The sequence below is a fragment of the Dreissena polymorpha genome, chromosome 13, assembly GCF_020536995.1.
Source record: "Dreissena polymorpha isolate Duluth1 chromosome 13, UMN_Dpol_1.0, whole genome shotgun sequence".
Lineage (NCBI taxonomy): Eukaryota > Metazoa > Mollusca > Bivalvia > Myida > Dreissenidae > Dreissena > Dreissena polymorpha.
The window spans coordinates 8,554,055-8,574,382 of record NC_068367.1 but is presented as its reverse complement, the minus strand read 5'-3'; the positions used below and the strand labels follow the sequence as shown (position 1 = coordinate 8,574,382).

Genomic DNA, 20,328 nt, shown 5'->3' with positions numbered 1-20,328 from the left:
TTATGGAAAGCTTCACTATCAAGAGAAGATGTGCATATCATCAGCGGGTTCTGGTAGGATGATTTTTCACAGAGTTAAGGCCCTTTGAAATTTTACATTAACTGTACATATAGTGCAATTCTTGTCCGGGCTATTTCTCAGCAACTTATGACCGCAATTCAATGAAACTTTATGGGAAGCTTTACTACCAAGAGGAGATGTGCATATTATCAGCGGGTATGGTCGAATAATTTTCACAGAGTTATGGCCCTTTGAAATTTTCCATTAACTGTACATATAGTGCAATTCTTGTCTGGGCTATTTCTCAGCAACTAATGACCTTAATGCAATGAAACTTTATGGGAAGCTTCACTACCTAGAGGAGATGTATATATTATCAGCGGGTTCTGGTCGGATGATTTTTCACAGAGTTATGGCCCTTTGAAATGTTCCATTTACTATACATATAGTGCAATTCTTGTCCGGGCTTTTTCTCAGCAACTAATGACCGCAATTCATTGAAACTTTATGGGAAGCTTCACTACCAAAAGGAGATGTGCATATTATCAGTGGGTTCTGGTCGGATGATTTTTCACAGTGTTATGACCCTTTGAAATTTTCCATTAGCTGTACATATAGTGCAATTCTTGTCCGGGCTATTTCTCAGCAACTAATGACCGCAATTCAATGAATCTTTATGGGTAGCTTCACTACCAAGAGGAGATGTGCATAATATCAGCGGGTTCTGGTCGGATGATTTTTCACAGAATTATGGCCCTTTGAAATTTTCTATAAAAAAATTCTTGTCCGCCCAACTGCTGTGCCCTCAAACTTTTCCTTTTATCTGAATATAAAGTGCAATATTGTGACAAAAAAAACCTTTGGGAGCATCAACCGTCTCTGACGGTTCTTGTTATTGTTTCAATTTTTTGTATGAATAATTAATTGATATTGCAGGCTACTTCGGCTTTAGACACCAAAACAGAGCGTAACATCCAGTCGTCTCTAGCACGGGTCTGTGAGAACAGGACCACAATCATAGTAGCCCACCGTCTGTCCACCATTATACACGCGGACATGATACTTGTCTTAGAAGAGGGGGAGGTTGTCGAACAGGGAACGTACGTTTAGTTGATTAAGGATTTCAAAGACTTGCTTTAAATTTGTTTATCCCCCACTTTCAGTTGTGGAAATGGGAAATATGTATGAGTCGTGTTCTGAGAAAACTGGGCATAATGCATGTGCCTCTAGTGTCGTCCCAGATTAGCCTGTGCAGTCCACACAGGCTAATCAGGGACGTCACTTTCTTCTTTTATGCCATTTTTCGTTTATAAGAAGTCTCTTTTTAGCAAAAATCCAATTTAGGAGGAAAGTTTCATCTCTGATTAACCTGTGTGGACTGCACAGGCTAATTTGGGATGACACTTTACGCACATGCATTATGCCAAGTTTTCTCAGAACGCGACTTGTATGATTTCTTCATTCCAACTTTTGTATGACTTTCCTGCAAAGATGGGCACAGAAGTTGGCATTCGTATACATGTTGATACTTGGTTAAAATTTTATTTATTTAAGGTAAATTGCATTTCAAGCCATATGCTTTTTAAGAAATTGTAAAGTCTGGTTCATGGGTTATACCAGTTCTTGGTTTCTTTATATAAGATCTTGAGAACGCTCCACAAGTGGGGTTAAAGCCGGAACCTCATGAAGGCTATGCAGACACCATAACATTTAATCTTCACCTTTGCATCCCTTAATACATGTATCACAAGTAGCTCAAAATATGAAACTGCTTAATTGACGATTTTTTATCATTATTTTTATAATTTCCATGTTTAGCTGGGCTCCTGGTAGGAATTTTCTGACTTGCTGAGAATTATAATTTGTTGTTAATGGAAATAAAATCACATCTTCTTACTTTTTAAATGACCAGGTAATTTAAACAGTGCTTGTTTGACAAAATGCATACACATCTGTTCAGTTATTGATGTGCGATTGTGACACAACACTAACCAAAATACAGATGCATAACTGAAATACCAGATACCCCTTAAAGGAGATCAGTTAGTGCAGTGTGTCCATTTATTTGATAGTGTCCACTGATGAACAGTGTTTGCTTGTCAATACAGAGTAAACCAAAGAGATATAACAGTGCCTTTATGGATGTGCACATAACATCATATCTAATGAGCCTTGTTTTGGGAAAACTGGGCTAAATGCATGTGCGTAAATTGTCATTCCAGATTAGCCTTTGCAGTGCGCACTGGCTAATAAGGGACAACACTCTCTGCTAATATGGATTTTTTGTGATAAAAGAATGTCTCTTCTAAACGAAAATCAAATGTAGGCAGAAGCTGTTGTCTCCGATGAGCCTGTGTAAAACTGCAAAGGCTAATCTGGGACGAAACTTAACACACATGCATTAAGCCCTGTTTTCCCAGAACAAGGCAAAAATAAAAACATTTATGTACATTTCTGTAGGCACGAGGAGCTGCTATCAAAAGAAGGCCACTACTATGGGATGTGGCAGCAACAATTGAGCAAACTGGAGGAGGAAAAACCGGATCCGGAAGTAGTGCAAGTGGCAGTTGTGGAACATCATGCAGTGAACTGAAACTTGGATCCCATCATATCAAAGTTTTTACTTCAAGTTCTAGTTACAGCTGAATTGTGTGGTTTATGAAAATATTTTAGTCCTGCTCTGGGAAAACAGGACTTAAATTATGTGCATTAAGTGTCATTAGCAGTCGGAACAGGCTAACCAACACTTTCTTCTTTTATGGTAAGTTTGGTTAAAGAAAGACTCTTCTATTGAAAATCAAGTTCAGGCGGAAAGTGACGTCCCTGAGTATCCTGTGCAGACTTCACTTGCTTATCTGGGACGACACTGAGTCCCTGAGTATCCTGTGCAGACTTCACTTGCTTATCTGGGAGGACACTGAGTCCCTGAGTATCCTGTGCAGACTTCACTTGCTTATCTGGGACGACACTGAGTCCCTGAGTATCCTGTGCAGACTTCACTTGCTTATCTGGGAGGACACTGAGTGCCTGAGTATCCTGTGCAGACTTCACTTGCTTATCTGGGAGGACACTGAGTCCCTGAGTATCCTGTGCAGACTTCACTTGCTTATTTGGGAGGACACTGAGTCCCTGAGTATCCTGTGCAGACTTCCCTTGCTTATCTGGGAGGACACTGAGTCCCTGAGTATCCTGTGCAGACTTCACTTGCTTATCTGGGAGGACACTGAGTCCCTGAGTATCCTGTGCAGACTTCACTTGCTTATCTGGGAGGACACTAAATGCACTTTCATTTTGCCCTGAGTATCCTGTGCAGACTTCACTTGCTTATCTGGGAGGACACTAAATGCACTTTCATTTTGCCCTGTTTTCAAAGAGCGACACTCATTTAGATTCATTTTCTGCAGATCCCAAGAATGCGTTCATGGTTTGGATACCAAGAAAAATAATATAATTTTAAATTTAAGTTAAAAGATGTGAGTTGTTAATCATTTATGTTCCTTTGCACATTGCATTGTAATGATCAGATGTTCACCAATGTCAAATAAGACTTCTCCCTTGTACTTGGATGTCATTCATATCTGCTCAGATTTAGAGATCCTTTTCATCAGTCTTGCATGTAAGCTTAACAACACCTCTTTAATATAGGAGTATTAAATAAAGACGGTTTTGGTTAATTATTGATGCACAATATGATGATAAATAAACCAACATACCCGGGCAATTTTGATGATAAGGAATGAGCTGTTGATTTCTAATACAATTTGTATGGGCTGCTACTTTACTAGACATAAATACAATGGCAGTCGACGTTAACTATCTTGATATAGCCTATTCTTGTCAATGATGAGCTCAAGAGTCCTAAATAATGAGCCTTCTTGTACTTGTAATTAAGGGCAAAAAAATCTTTATTTTCAGTCTTACTAAATACAGCCCCCTGATGAAACACCATTTGATACGCAAAACCCAAATAAACAATATAGAAAGGCATAATGATTCACAATATATTTGTACCCGTGAGTTATGTTTACCTTTGTGAATCTTCATTTGTTTTTAACAAGTGAAGAAAGGCCTGTAAATTAACCAATCATGCCAGCACTACCTCAATTAAATCAATGATGTGATATAAAATCAGAAGAACAGTTGGTAACAGAAAATAACTATAGGGCTCTGGAAAAATCGTGCTTCATGTGTGTGTGTGTGTGTATATAGTATGGATCCGGAATAGCCTGTGAGGTCTGCACTTCGTAGCAATGATGTAGTAATTTGTTTTAATTAACACTGTTGCACTTTCTTTTTCTAATAAATGTTGTTTTCAGTTTTTTTATTCATTAAGGCAAGTTGTAGCTTAATATTTTGTGAGTAAATCTAAACAGCTTGCAGAAACTTGAAATATCGAGTGATCTTGTGTGGTATGTTTAAGGTTGTTGCTTATAAACATTTCCTTGAGAAGATTGAAGCTATGTTTTGAGTTAATTTCATATTGTTTACTTGTGATCAGAGTTGTGTTTTTGTTTTTCAGTGTAAAAAATGTAATATGATATTTTGTGATTGCATTCCTTCACACATGATATTTTGTGATTGCATTTTTTCACACCTCACTGGAATTCAATATCATTTGTGATTTGATTAGCTAGATAACTATTAAATCTTCAATAATATGATGAATATTTTATTAAGTATGGTGTTTTCATGAATAATGGACTATTTTTGCACAGTTTTCAAAAAACATATCTTATCGTTCTGTTCATTTATAATTATGTAACTTTTGAAAATGTTATTTACATTGTGGTACGTTTTGTGAACAGTGAAATAAAACATTAAACAAATCCATAAATTTGTTGGAAAGCTTACTTTATACTTTTGATAAAAACAGAAAATATTTAATACAAGAGCTTTGTAACTTACACAACCGCAGTACTGGAGTAAGGTTGCGGAGTAAGAATAGTATCTCCAGAATGTTCATTTAATTAGCTATAGTCTCAAAATTAGTCAAGATAGTATGCCAAAAACATTATCGCTAAGTTTCATGATTATCAGGCTTTAAATGTTTGGGTAAAAAAGCGGACACTATTAATTTTGTATTCTTTTGTTCAAGGGCCATGAATAAGAACCGCTTAAATGGATCTAGCTCGTCATGAACCTTTGCCGAGATATTATGCCCACAAATATCACCAAGTTTCACAATGATCAGATTAAACTGTTTAATGTTAGAGCCGAGAAATCTTAATTTGTATTGCCGTGGTGTAGTGGATATGGTGTCCGCCTAGTGATCGGGAGGTCACAGGTTTAATCCCCACTGTGGGAGCGTTCTTTAGATCTCCCTCATGCAAAACCTCAAGTACTGGTTCTAGTCCTAGGAAATGGACTAGAGAGAATTTCAAATAAGCCTTAGGCTTTCTAGGCAATCAAGCTAAAACTAGAACTTTGTCACAGGTGTGACGAATACCCCCACATGCCGCATTGACACAGAATATTTTGCATGTTGTCTTCACAAAAAAACAGTGGACACCATGCTCAATGTTTAAAACGCACTAAGTGACCCCATGACCTAATTTTTTACCCGACATGACCCATATTCAAACTTGGCCTAGACATTAACTAGATACAACTTCTGACCAAGTTTGGTGAAGCTTGGATGAAAACTACTTGAATTAGAGAGCGGACTAAATGCTAAATGTTTAAAACGCACTTAGTGACCCCATGACCTAGTTTTTCACCCAGCATGACCCATATTCGAACTTGACCTAGACATTATCTAGATACAACATCTGACCAAGTTTGGTGGAGATCGGATCAAAACAATTTGAATTAGAGAGCGGACACTTATTACGAACCGACCGACAGACCGACAAGCTCACTCCTATATACCCCCCTAAACATTGTTTGTTGGGGTATAATTAATACCAGTAGGTTTAAACTAATGTTTATTTGACCATTTTTCATTTTCATGTTTTAGCTCATCTGAGAACCATGTTCCTTGTAAGCTTTTGTGATCACCTTTCATCTGTCAAAATTTACCTTGTTAACCATCTTAATGCCACATCCATTGTCCAATCTTCTTGAAACTTGGGCAGAACATTTTACCCAACTGACTGAGATTGAAACTTATATTGTATATATAATGTTAGTTTAACAAGAGCACCACATAACGGATGCCACGCTCGGATACGGGTGCAGTTTTGAATAAATGAAAGCTTGTAAGAATATTTTTTTTAGAGGTCACAGTGACCTTGACCTTTGACCTAGTGATCCCAAAATGGGTGTGGTGTGTAGAACTCATCAAGGTGCATCTACATATGAAGTTTCAAAGTTGTAGGTGGAAGCACTTTGATTTTAGAGCCAATGTAAAGGTTTAAGCACGACGGCGGACAACTAAGAGGCTATGATAATACCTCGGAGTTTTCTTTGAAAACAGCCGAGCTAATAAAACAATCTTAAGGTCACCTTAAGTCAAAAGGCAACATATGAATACAGGTGCAGTTCACCACAAAATGTCAAAGTTGTCTCAATATTACGTAGCATAAAGATGTATAAGTTATCACAGTGACCTTGACCTTTGACCTAGTGACCCCAAAATGAGTGTGGTGTGTAGAACTCATCAAGGTGCATCTACATATGAAGTTTCAAAGTTGTAGGTGGAAGCACTTTGATTTTAGAGCCAATGTTAAGGTTTAAGTACGAAGGGGACGTCAGACAGCGGACGACACGACGAGCTGGCTATGACAATACCTCGGGTTTTCTCCGAAAACGCCGAGCTAAAAACTACATCACTTGGTCAACTAAAATAAGTGTCTAGAAGTCATATTGTTTATCAAATCTTCATGAAACTTGTGCAGACTATTTGTTTTAATCATATTTTAAACTTCCAAAGTGGTTACATTCCTTTGAAAAATATTGCTACCAGGGAGCAGGGCAGTTTTCCTTATACATGTACTGCTACAGACTGAATCATCATGAAACTTACTAAGAATATTTATATAATGATATTTGGCCGGATTTGTCAATGGTTCCTGTCTATTGAAAAACATAGCTTCAATTGAGCGCTGCAGTTTTAAACCAGGTTTTCCGAAGGAAAAAACTGGTTATTAGATTGGTGAATGTCGGCGGGCGGGCGGAGCTTGTCCGGGCCATAACTATGTTGTTCATTGTAAGATTTTAAAATCATTTGTTCACCATCATTGGATGGTGTGTCATGCGAAAGAATTACGTCGATATCTCTAAGGTCAAGGTCACACGTTGAGTTCAAAGGTAAAAAATGGCCATAAATGATCTTTTCCGGGTTATAACTATGTCATTCATTGTGAGATTTTAAAATTCCTCGTTACATTTGTTTACATTGATTGGACGGTTTGTCATGCGAAAGAATTACGTCCATAAACCTCGAAGGTCAAGGTCGCCATGACTAAAAATATATTGAATTTGACACAAGGGGGGTAACTTGGATCAATCAGTAACAATGCACATTGGAATTGTCTCCCTTTATCAGACTTTTTTTCCAAATTGAAAACCTGGTTTTGTGACAATTTTGTCCCTTGTTTTGACATGCTTTATTTTGCACATCAAAAGTTATGCCCCCTTTTCTACATAGACATTCTATGTCAACATGCTATTTGCTTGTTTTTATTGTGATCACCTTATGTTGGGCATCTGTTGTCATGCAATCTCTGTCATGTGGTGTGTGTTGTGCGATGTATGTGGTAACATTGCAGCTGTTAACTACTCTAGAGGCCATATTTTTCATCCAATCTTGAATCTGCAGCAAGTGCATCTTAAAACTAGGTCACCAGGTTCACTTGAGGCCACATTTATGACTCAATCTTGATGAAACTTGGTGAGAATGTTTATTATGCATCCCAAAATTATTTTGGGGGGAGCATATAGTCGCCGCTTCGTCTGTCCGTCCGTGTGTCCGTCCGTGCACAATTTTTGTCCAAGCTATTTCTCAGCAACTAATGACCGGAATTCAATGAAACTTTATGGGAAGCTTCAGTACCAAGAGGAGATGTGCATATTATCAGCGGGTTCAGGTCGGATGATTTTTCACATAGTTATGGCCATTTGAAATTTTTGAAATTTTCCATTAACTGTACATATAGTGCAATTCTTGTCCGGGCTATTTCTCAGCAACTAATGATCGGAATTCAATGAAACTTTATGAGAAGCTTTACTACCAAGAGGAGATGTGCATATTATCAGCGGGTTCTGATCGGATGATTTTTCACAGAGTTATGGCCCTTTGAAATTTTCTATAAAAAATATTGTCCCTCAAACTACTGTGCCCTCAAGACGTTTCCTTTTATCTGAATATATAGTGCAATATTGTGACAAATAAAACCTTTGGGGAGCATCACCCGTCTCCGACGGTTTCTTGTTAACATCTAGATGGAGTTCTGAATAACCCGGTAAGATCATATAAGAATCTTGTTATTACTGTAGAGGCCACATTTTCATCCAATTGTGATGAAACATGGTCATTTAGTTAAGCTATACAATATCTAGACCATGTTTGAATCTGAATGACATTCGCTCAAAAACTATGTCACCAGATCAAATCTTAGAAAAACGCCATCACCTTGGTACCACCCGAGGAGCTTTATACTTTAACTTGATGGAACTTGGTCAGAATATTTTTTGTAACTTTCTCTAAGCCAAGTTCAAATCCTGGTCAAGTGCGTTCAAAAACTGGGTCCCCAGGTCAAATCTAATAAAAGCAAGTAATTACTCTTGAGTCTTGAGGCCACATTTTTAAAACCAATTTTGATGAAACTATGTAAGAATTTTAAGCTGGACACTATCTAGTGTGCGTTTGAATCTAAGTAACATGTATCCAAAAATAGGTTACTAGTTCAAATCCTAGAAACACCTTGTAACCTAACTGTAGAGGCCACGTTTATGGCTCAATCTTGACAAAACTCTGTATATAACAATATCTAGGCCAAGATCAAGTGGGGGTCACTTGCGTTTAAAACCTAGGTCAACAGGTCAAATCTTTGATAAACCATGTTACCACCCTAGAAAAAACATTAATGTCTCAATCTTTGGTTAAAATTGTCATCATTAAAATATCTAGGCTAATATCATATCTGGGTCACTTGTGTTAAAAACCTACGTAACAAGGTCAAAGCTGAGTTCAACCTTGATACCAATCTAGAAAAAACATTAGTGACTCAATCTTGTTGAAACTTGGTAAAACAAATTCATGACGAAATCTAGGCAGAGTTTAAACCTGGATCATGTGTGTCCAATAACTAGGTCATCAGGATAAATCTTAAAAAATACTTTTTACCACTCTAGAGGCCACAGTAATTTTAGAATTTGATGAAATCGGTTGAAATGTTCTTTTTTGCAAAACCTATAGGCTTTATTAGAATCTGGGTCTCATGCATTAAAAAAGGTCATTAGATCAAACCTTTGAAAAGTCTTGTTACCACTCTAACATTTATGACAAAAGGTTAATGAATTATGGTCAGATTGTAAAACTATCTTGAAAATACCTTTGCCAAGTTCAAGTCAAGTACAGGTCGATACCAAATGTTGTCGTGAAGACGCAGGAAAGACCTGTAAATAAACTACAACAACACACACACCCTTGGCCAAGTTTTAATCTGGGTCAGTAGGGTCTAAAACTAGGTCCCCAAGTCAAATCTTAAACTCTAGGGCTGCATTTATTTACTTAGTATTGATGAAACTTGGTTAGAATGGTTATCTTGACAATATGAAGGCCATTATTGAATGCAAAGTGTCTGGAAAACTAGGTCACTTGTCCAAGTCTTCAGTAATTGTTATCCATTGACTCAGGTTAGCACTTATGGGCCATCATGGCCTTCTTGCTATTATTTAGTATTTCTTAAAATAAAAGACATGTCAACTTGAAATTCAATAGGTAGGTATATCTGATTAGGGGAAGTGCAAAACAAAACATTAGTCTTTCTCTCATACTTTTTTAGTTAATGCTCTTTGTTAATTTGTATTAAATTTTATTTTGAGCATATCTGGAATTATCACTCCTGCTTCCATAATTTCACAAGTATTGCCCAAGTGAATGTTCATGCTGAAAGCTTGTTTAGAGAATATATTGCTTATACTGTTAAGTTAACAAGATGAAAAGCATTGGGAGGAAGCTTGCATGGTTGGGAAACCAGTTTCTTAAAGCTGAACTGACGATTCCCTCTGACAATGTGGCAATGTGTGTGGGTAATTCAGCCACAACGTTCTACATGTAGTTTGTGTTGTTTCCGTGGGGAGTATTTTCAAGTTACTCACTGGACTTCTTTGGATTGATTATGTTCTACTAAGTTGTGATTATGTTACATATGATCACATGTAACATTGGAACTGTCTGATCAAATGCTTCCTTGGGTCAGTAAACCTTTATTTATGTAATTCGTATGAAATGATCATCTATTTTTTTATTGAACCCAAGTTTTATGTTTGAATTTATTTTGAATCACCAATATATTTCAAAATCTAAAATTTCCCCCCAAACTTGTTCACACCACCCTTGTCAATTTAAAACGCACTTTTTACCAAAACACACATTTAGCGCACTTAAAAGTGCGTAAATTCTGTGTTTTTTGTTAATATTTGCGTTTTCAGTGTTCATAAGTGCATTTAAGTGCGCATTTTGTGCGTTTTTTTTTTCAAGTGCGTTGTTTAAATGAAAAAGTTTGTTTTTTGTGTGTTTTCTTCATCTGTAAGTGCGCTTTTGAGTGTAGATGTGAGCAAAATGTGTGTTTTTTATCTAAGAAGTGCGTCTTTTATTTAGGAAGTGCGTCATTTATCTAAGAAGTGTGTTTTAAGATTTACAGATGTGGGTTTTTTCTCACAAAAGTGCGTTTTTTTTTATGTGCGTCTTTTTTAAGCATAAGTTAGTCTTTTATTTCATAAGTGCGTTTTTATCATATGATCTGTTTTAAACGGATGTATCTAAAAAGACACATGTTTAACACACTTCTTAAAAAGTGCGTCTTTAACAACCGTTTAGCAAATGTTGTACAGAAATTGAACAAGAAACAAAATTGTTGCAGGCTCTAACAATTTATTTGCATCAAATGAATAAACATAGACATGTACCTCAGTAACCTGTTATAATATAAGGTGCAGTTTGAATTCAAAGCGGTTACTGGTTGTGCATATGAACCTGTTAAATGTTAATATACTTTATAATACAATTTCAATGCATATAACATTGCTTTCGTTTTAATCTCAAACATTTCTAAAAAAATTCCACCTAAATCAGACTGTGGGTGACTAATTAAAAATATTGAAAGTGTCAAAAATATTATGTGGGCTTGAAAGTATCAATAATATTTCTTCAACATAAAAAATAAGTATTTGAACTTTCTTATACTGATATTTATACCCCAATACAATTAATGTCTACCACATTAACCATAAACATACATTTAAAAGGCAATTAAAATAATATTTATACTATTATTATTATTTGCTTACACCATTCAGCATGTTATATTTAAATATTCACAATTAAATATAATGCGTTAAGGGTGCTGTGTATTATTCAATAAATGTTTTGGTGTTGAAATGACTGCCTTATCAGTATTTCTCAGATTATGTAATTTTTGGCTTAGACACAGCATGGAATCAGATAAGAGAATAGCCAGTCCCTATCAGTCCTCCATCTAAGCCTAACAAAGGGGTGTTGATATACTTTTGATTGGTTCAGGCACCATCTATTAGAGAACCACAGATAGGAAGTTCTTTTTTGAAAACAAGCAGAATCAGCAACTGTTTTTAAGCTAGATTTTAGGTACATGTATAAAGTGAACAACATTCAGACTTATTATTCTAGTGTAAAATGTCTTGAAATACTTTCAGCATGAAGTATTGTGTGATGAAATACAATGTGTATTTACTACAATGTGTAAATCAACAATAAGTTTGTTGCAAAGGAGATTCAAAGTGGGTGGTTAAAGACATATAAAGTGATATGGTCTAGTTCAACAACTGCCTGTATTTTTGGAATACTGAAGAACAGTCTGTTGTAACAGGTTTGTATTTTCAATTCTGCATCCCTTTTTTATTTAGTATATTGAATTAATTATGAAAATTATCATATTTATGTATTGTCACTGGGAAATGTAAATGGATGAGTAAATGTAATGCAATTGTAAGGAAAAACAACACCATTTGAATTATTATGGCTGTATTTTATGGTTATTGTCATCTTAAATGTTATTTATACCTATTTTTGGTCATTAATGAACAGATTTTTTCCCCCATATTAAATGAGAACTTTTATATTTTAAATTTAAAGGTTATACCCCATGGTGACCGTGAAATTTACATTGATCAGAAGATCCTTTGGAAAGAATGTGCATCATCGCATCGCCTGCCAAAAAAGGGAGCAAAAGGGAGACTACCTGATGTATTGACTTGAATACCAGGTTTTACCCTGCATAAGCTGGGCAACATGAGGAGAACAGGAGCGGGAAAACCGCGCTCTCTCCTTGACCAAGAAAAGCTGGATTTGTTTAGAGGTCAAACTATACAGGGTACTGGTTATTGCATTTTAAAGGTGTCACACTTCTGACCAGTCCACACAGCCAAATGAGACCACGTATCTCGGTGCATTTTCAAATAGTATTTTCTACCAAACATATTTATTTATGAAAAGCGTTAAGTCACGAGTGATCAAGGGATTAAAATTGCAAAAATAAACAACCAAAAACAACAAGCAAACAAACTAGTTTTGATTTTAATTTATAATTTTTCTTCAACGAGATTACCATCACAGCAATATTCAACACTTACATTATAAAATATCTTTCAGGACCTGATCACATGAGATCATGCACGAGACGCACCGCGCAAAGGCCATGACAGTATAATAGTTGCAAAGAAGTTTGACCGGCTGGTGGCAGACATGGAGAGAGAGATGAGAGCCGCACTCCGCCGCCTCAAAGAAATGACAGGCCTTGACTGATTCTCATCTTTTTTATGTATATAGATGTTTCTGTGTATATACTGTACATGTTATTTATTAGTATGCTATTATGTTTTGTTTATTTATAATCTAATTATGTTAATATTTATTTCATCAAATTGTCATTGATATTTAATTACTCATGTATGTTAAAAAATGTTGGTGTACATTAAAGTATAAAATTGAATTATCTTGTAATTATTTAAATACACAAATATATGTTTATATAATTATTGGTTTTTATTGCATATCTGAATTAAAAAAAACTTTTAACAGCATATAATTGAATCAACTGTTAAGGCAAAAGATGCACCTTTAACGCACATGTGTGCTTTTTGTGAGTGCGTTTTTTTACTGCCATTCATGTGCGTAAATTGTGCGTTTTATGTGGGTTATAACTGCGCTTAACGTGAGTTAAATGTGCTTTTTTTTTAAATAACTCGCAGATTTAACTCGCTGAAAAGCGCAGTTTTAACCCACTTAAAAGTGCACATTTTACACACATGTGCGCTTTTTTGTGGGTTATAACTGCGCTTAAAGTGAGTTAAATGTGCGCTTTTTAAATAAAAAAGCGCATATTTAACTCGCGAAAAGCGCACATTTAACGCACATAAAAGCGCACATTTAACACACATGTGCGCTTTTATGTGGGTTATAACTGCGCTTAAAGTAAGTTAAATGTGCGCTTTTTAAATAAAAAAGCGCACATTTAACTCGCGAAAAGCGCACATTTAATCCACATAAAAGCGAACATTTTACACACATAAATGGCAGTAAAAAACGCACTTATAAAAAGCGCACATTTAACGCACATTTAACGCACATAAAAGCGCACATTTAACACACATGTGCGCTTTTATGTGGGTTATAACTGCGCTTTAAGTGAGTTAAATGTGCGCTTTTAAAATACAAAAGCGCACATTTAACTCGCGAAAAGCGCACATTTAACACACTTAAAAGCGCACATTTTACACACATAAATGGCAGTCAAAATCGCACTTATAAAAAGCGAACGTTTAACGCACATAAAGCGCACATTTACCCACAAAAAGCGCACAGTTTCTTGTTTGTTTGTTTTTGTTAAAAACTCACTCGGTAAGAAAAAGCGCACATAAAACGCAGTGCCAATACCGCCACGTTTAACACACGCAAAACGTACTTAAAACGTACATTTCTCACACTTTTTTGAGAAGGGCAGTGTTGTAATGTCACGTGTGAACATGGCTTTAATGTCACCTGTGTTTATGTATTTTAAGGAGAGGATGGAGTTTTCCAAGACTTTCAAAGGGTAATACTTTAACATCCATGGCTACTTCTTCAGTGGTTATTTTGCGTTGAAAATATTCATAGTAAGATTTATAAATGTAGAAGTTAAATCTATTTTATAAGTTAAAACTATACCAGAATGCTGAAGATGCTCTTGTGGCAACTGCCTTTGAAAAGAACATTTTGATTTGCAATTTTTTATTAATATTAATGTAGAATGACTGTAACAAATACAATTTATCATTTGAACTTTAATGTTGATCTTTTTTTATTTGAAAACATTATATCAATATCTTGGTAGAAATCACTGTTGAAAGGCATTTTGTTAAAATATCTTATGAAATCATTTGATGATGAAAAAACAAATGTATCTTAGAGATTTAAAACAATACTGTCTTGGCATTCACACATTTTTGAAGTATAAATTGTTGTAACGGTGCAATTTATGGTAATTATTTGAGTGCCTTTCTTGTATACATATTCCAACTCTGCTGCCTTTGCATTGCAGTCCACAGTAAACATCATCTTCGAAAGAGTGGGAAAGGTGGACCCTGTGACCCGTGGCATAGAAATGGCTGTCAACTACCTTGAAAAACAGTTTGATGTTTGACATGTTTTAACACTAACCATACATACAACAACCTTAATTCTTATCTCTTGGGAAAACTATGTGAGCCTTGCTATGGGAAAATGGGGATGAATGCATGTGCATAAAGTGTCGTCTCAAATTAGCATGTGAAGTATGGACAGGCTTATCAGGGATGACTTTTTGCTCCTTAACGGGATTTTTGCCAAGAAAAGGAAAAAAGTGTCACCAAAGTGGAAAGAGTCGTCCCTGATTAGCTTTATTCACATGCATAAAACCGTGTTTTCCTATAACTCGGCTCATTTATATGTTTGTGCCCAAATTTGAAATCAATATGCATAAACTGAATGCTCATCTTTTTCCTATTATATTATGAACCTGTTAGTTCAATCTGGAAAACTTGGATGCACATGATGACAGGTTTCAATCTTTCACACTGAAAATGTGAGTCAGTTTAATGATAGCACTATAAATGCTGTAAACTTCCACAATCATAATTGGAAAAAATATATAAGAACCCGTATGAAAATAATCAGAAAAGGCAGCTAAGTTGTATTTCTTTTAGGTGAAGTTTTGGTCCCAGCAGATCTCGTTTATATTGATAGGCATAATAATAGTACCGGGGTAACTCCCATCAGGGGTTTGTTGATAAGTATGACTCTTACAAGGGTATGTCTTTAATTTAAAAGACCATTTAAATTATTTTTTTTTTCCATAATTTATGAATGATTCAAATTTAGGAAAGCTAAACATTTTTTAGCATTTATGATATGTTATTAAAGAACAGTGACAAGCATTACATTGTCTAGCATATTGCTGTAAAATGTTTAACGTCTTCAAATAATGCTATGTTTTGTGTCATTTTTTGACCACCAGAATTTATATGAAAAGGTAAACCTGCGCTTATGCAATGTTTTAATAATCTCAAATTCTAGATTAACTTATCATTTTAGCCCTCAGATATTCTTTTTTGACAGGACATATGTACTATGTTTGTAACACAACTCTAGGTTAATGACATGACCAAATAGAACTATATTGCGGGACGTGTCTTTGAAACAATAGCACACTTGTTTTGATACTCTTGAATAAATATATAGCATTTAAGTCCATATCAGTTTCTTGTGAATTGTGATTTCTTGTTTGGTATTTTACAAATAATATGTAAGGTCTAGTTTGTATGGTTGTTAGGGCTATGTTTCAGTTTTTCTATGCCAGAGAGAGCAGCAAATCCAGTCCAATATAATAGTACTGTGCCTTGCACAAATAATGGTATGTGATTATGTGTTTTTCCCCTTTTTCCATTGCAGATTCATTGTTACTGTTTGTTTTACAAGAATATTGCCATTTCTAGCCTTTCTTACATGTAAAAGAAGACACTCATCATTTATTATGATAAAGAGATAATATTTGCAATTTATGTTACTTTTTTTTGCAATTACTGACTCTTTCAAGCTCTTTCATGCAGTTAAGTATAGTAGGCAACAAATAATTCAAAATGAACAGCACATATCATAGAGCCTTTTACATTTGTACCTGTGTTACTTTAAATAACTATGAAGTTAACAAATAGCAGTTGTAAATAAAATGGATGATACCATAGCAAAATGATTTTCACTTTTCATTTTTCATTTTAAGCTCATCTATTTTTTGAAATAAAATTATGAGCTATTGTCATCACCTTGGCGTCTGCGTTGGCGTCGACGTCGGCGTTGGCGTCGGCGTCCGGTTAAGTTTTGCGTTTAGGTCAACTTTTCTCAGAAAGTATCAATGCTATTGCATTCAAACTTGGTACACTTACTTACTATCATGAGGGGACTGGGCAGGCAAAGTTATGTAACTCTGGCGTGCATTTTGACAGAATTATGTGCCCTTTTTATACTTAGAAAATTGAAAATTTTGGCTTAGTTTTGTGTTTAGGTCCATTTTATTCCTTAAGTATCAAAGCTATTGCTTTCATACTTGCAACACTTACTAACTATCATAAGGAGACTGTGCAGGCAAAGTTATGTAACTCTGACTGGCATTTTGACAGAATTATGTGCCCTTTCTATACTTAGAAAATTGAAAATTTGGTTAAGTTTTGTGTTAAGGTCCACTTTATTCCTACAGTATCAAAGCTATTGCTTTCATACTTGCAACACTTATTAACTATCATAAGGGAACTGTGCAGGCAAAGTTATGTAAATCTGACTGGCATTTGGACGGAATTATGGGCCCTTTATACTTAGAAAATTGAAAATTTGGTTAAGTTTTGTGTTTTGGTCCACTTTACCCCTAAAGTATCATATATATTGCTTTCATACTTGGAACACTCGCAAACTATCATGAGGGTACAGTAAAAGGACAAGTTGCATAACTCTGGTTGTCAATTTTACGGAATTATTGCCCTTTTTTTACTTAGTAACTTTGAATATGTGGTTAAATTTTGTGTTTCGATCCACTTTACTTCTAAAGTATCAAGGCTATTGCTTTCAAACTTCAAATACTTTCATGCTATCATGAGGTTACTGTACCTGGCAAGTGGAATTTAAACTTGACCTTTGAATGACCTTGACTCTCAAGGTCAAATTATTAAATTTTGCTAAAATTGCCATAACTTCTTTATTTATGATTAGATTTGATTGATACTTTGACAAAACTACTCTTACCTGACATACCACAATAGACTCCACCCAAACCATCCCCCGTGCCCCCCCCCCCGAATCCTCCCCTCCCCCTATTTTTTTTTAAAGATCATCTTACAAATGACCACCACACACTCACACTTTACCCCCCCCCCCCCCACCACACACACCCAATTTTTTTTTTGAAACGGTTAAAAAACACAAATATTTATTTTTATTATTTTATTTTTGAAATACCGTCCAACCATCGCACCCAAGAATCCCCTCCCCCCACCACCCACCCCCCACCCCGCAATTTTTTTTTCATTTTTTTTTTTTGTATTTTTGGAACATAATGTAATAAATGTCCACACCCCCACACTATACACCCCTCTTCACTCCATCCTCCCTCCTTTGTGATTGAAATTGAGAGTCCCTTCACCTTTAAAAAGAAAATAGATGAGCGGTCTGCACCCGCAAGGCGTTGCTCTTATTATTATATGGTGTTATTATCTTTCAGGGGATGTACTTTGTATCCTCCATGTTACTCATGGGGATGAACATGCCTCTGGAATACGGGTAGGCATAGTTCGTGGTCCACTGAGTTTCTCTTTGAAGGACAATATATCTGTAGAGAGTTTCACTTAACAGCTGACATTAATCAAGATTTTTAAGCACCCCAACTGATGTTTAAACCTGCACAAATATTTAAAGTTCTGTTGGTGCTTGGTTCTGTTTCTCCAGAAAATTGGTTTAATTGGTACATTTTTAATGCATTAGAAGATGTTTACACCCCATGCTTTTAGAGGAGTGGGTGGAGACACAACTGGATTAATTTATTGAGTATTTAAACAAATTTTTATTTTACATTTAAAAGTAGCTGCCTGTTTGATTATTTTATCGTTAAAGATGATCCCTATATATATTTTATTTGCTACTCCATAACAGATTTAAAACAAAATGTGGGAAAATACATCATACCAGTTGCATTGCTTTTTTTTAGAACAATTATAACAGAGGTACTGGGCGAACTACAGTTCAACTTCTATCACCGCTGGTTTGACGTGATATTTCTTGTCAGTGCCCTCTCCAATATTGGTTTCTATTGGCATGCATCGGACACCATTAACTAGACTTTGTGCTGCCATTCAAACACATAATTGTTGGGTTTTGATTTCAACCAATATGTATGGGGTTTTATTTTTTAAATGAAATTGTTCGTATGCAACGTACATCTGGCCTTGTATTCACCAACAAGTTCTTAGACATTGTCTGAAAATGAAGAATATTCTTTAAACTGTCATATTTGTATACTAGAATACATATCAATATGACATTGAATTTAAAAACTCAAACTTCATAATTCTTCATTCTTTATTTTTGACCCTTTTTTGTTAAAATGCACTTTTCTAAAGCTAACTCATTTTATGTAAAAAAGGAACTTCTTTTACTCTGAATACTACCAATTAATTTCTTAACGCTTTAAGACCTTTCTTTCTAGATTCAACCTTAGATACTGATGAGCAGCAAACAGCATAAAACCTGAGCTGACTGCTAGTTACTTTCAGACTGTTCTGGTTTTATGCTGTTTGGACATAGCAATTTTCACTTTGCCTATAAGTGGAAAAGGGTTAGTTTAAAGTGTAAATGGAAGATAAATGATGTCTGCAATTCAAGTTACAATGACAAGAATAATCAATACTAAATGTTCATTTTTTTGAAAGTTTGATTTGAGATTTCTACTGAGCTTTTAATAGTTTATTTTTCTTTAATGTTTTGTCATCTTATATATATAATATATATTTACCATCTAATATCTGGACTTAATGTATTTTTTTATAAATTAAATGTATTAATGTATTTTAATACATTCTTTTAAATGCAACTGCCTTTGACTGCTATGGCAACAAGTTTTGAACAGTCAAAAAGCAATTGTTATAGGAATATGCAACTTTTGAGTGAAGCGATAAAGCTATTCAGAAAGAGCCTCTATAGCTCAAGGCAGAAATATAAATCTTTTGTACATGTAATTGCATTGGCCAGTGTTGAAATACCAGCTTCATCGAAAAAATACATAACATGGCAAAGAATTGTAAATTTAAAACATTTATAATAGTATGCATAATACAAAATATATATATATACTTTCTTAAGTTTTGTCCACATATAAAGAATATTAGAACAAAAGACTGTGAATAAGAAGGTGATTAAAATGTGGATTCAATTCATTCTTATTGACATCTAATCAACTGCCAGACCTGTTTGATGTTTATTAAATGGTATTATATATGTTTGTCAACCTTTTATAAGGGTATTGTATAAACATAATATTCCTTTTATGTTCCTACTTTACTAAGATTTTAAATGATTTTCTTTAAATACATCAAAACCATTCAATTAATTGGCTGTATGCATCACTAAACATTTATCGGGTCAATGTAACCGACGAAGATGTACACATTGCAATAGAAGTGGTAATGGTTTATCGTATGATTTATGCTATGATGTTGATTGTACTTCGCGCAATGTTATATTTCTTATAACAAGTACAAATTGTTATAAACAATACGTCAGACAAACCACTCAGAATGTTTCCTGCAAAATGAATAGCCATATATTTGATATTTCACATGTTGCTACACATTTTGGATCCACCGACAATAATTGCACTTTATCAGATTTATCTTGTTTGTGTACCTACTGACGTTGTTCAAGACAATCTAGACCGTTTATGCAAAGAAACATATTGGAAACATACATTAAAAACCATGATTCCTAGCGGTCTAAATAATAAACTGCTTTATGCTATATAGAACATAATCATAATTTACATATACATTTTATTTTTGTATATTATTATGTTGTTAAATTTTTACTAATAGGCTGTTGTATCATCACTGATCGATCATTGTATAATGTATTAT

The 20,328-nt window shown here is 34.9% G+C and overlaps 2 protein-coding genes across 3 annotated transcripts in view; both read left to right on the top strand.

The window, feature by feature from the left end:
* The window catches only part of LOC127855133 (ATP-binding cassette sub-family B member 6-like), a 36,405-nt gene extending 31,607 nt beyond the window's left edge, over positions 1-4,798 (top strand). For both annotated transcript variants that reach the window (XM_052390523.1, XM_052390522.1), the window contains exons 18-19: positions 937-1,100; positions 2,461-4,798. In XM_052390523.1, coding sequence (XP_052246483.1) covers positions 937-1,100; positions 2,461-2,593 — 297 coding nt within the window. In that variant the 3' untranslated portion in view covers positions 2,594-4,798. The remainder of the gene's footprint in view (positions 1-936; positions 1,101-2,460) is intronic.
* LOC127855142 (uncharacterized) overlaps positions 1-20,328 on the top strand; it is a 368,604-nt gene that overhangs the window by 130,959 nt on the left and 217,317 nt on the right. The gene's annotated exons all lie outside the window — the stretch shown is intronic.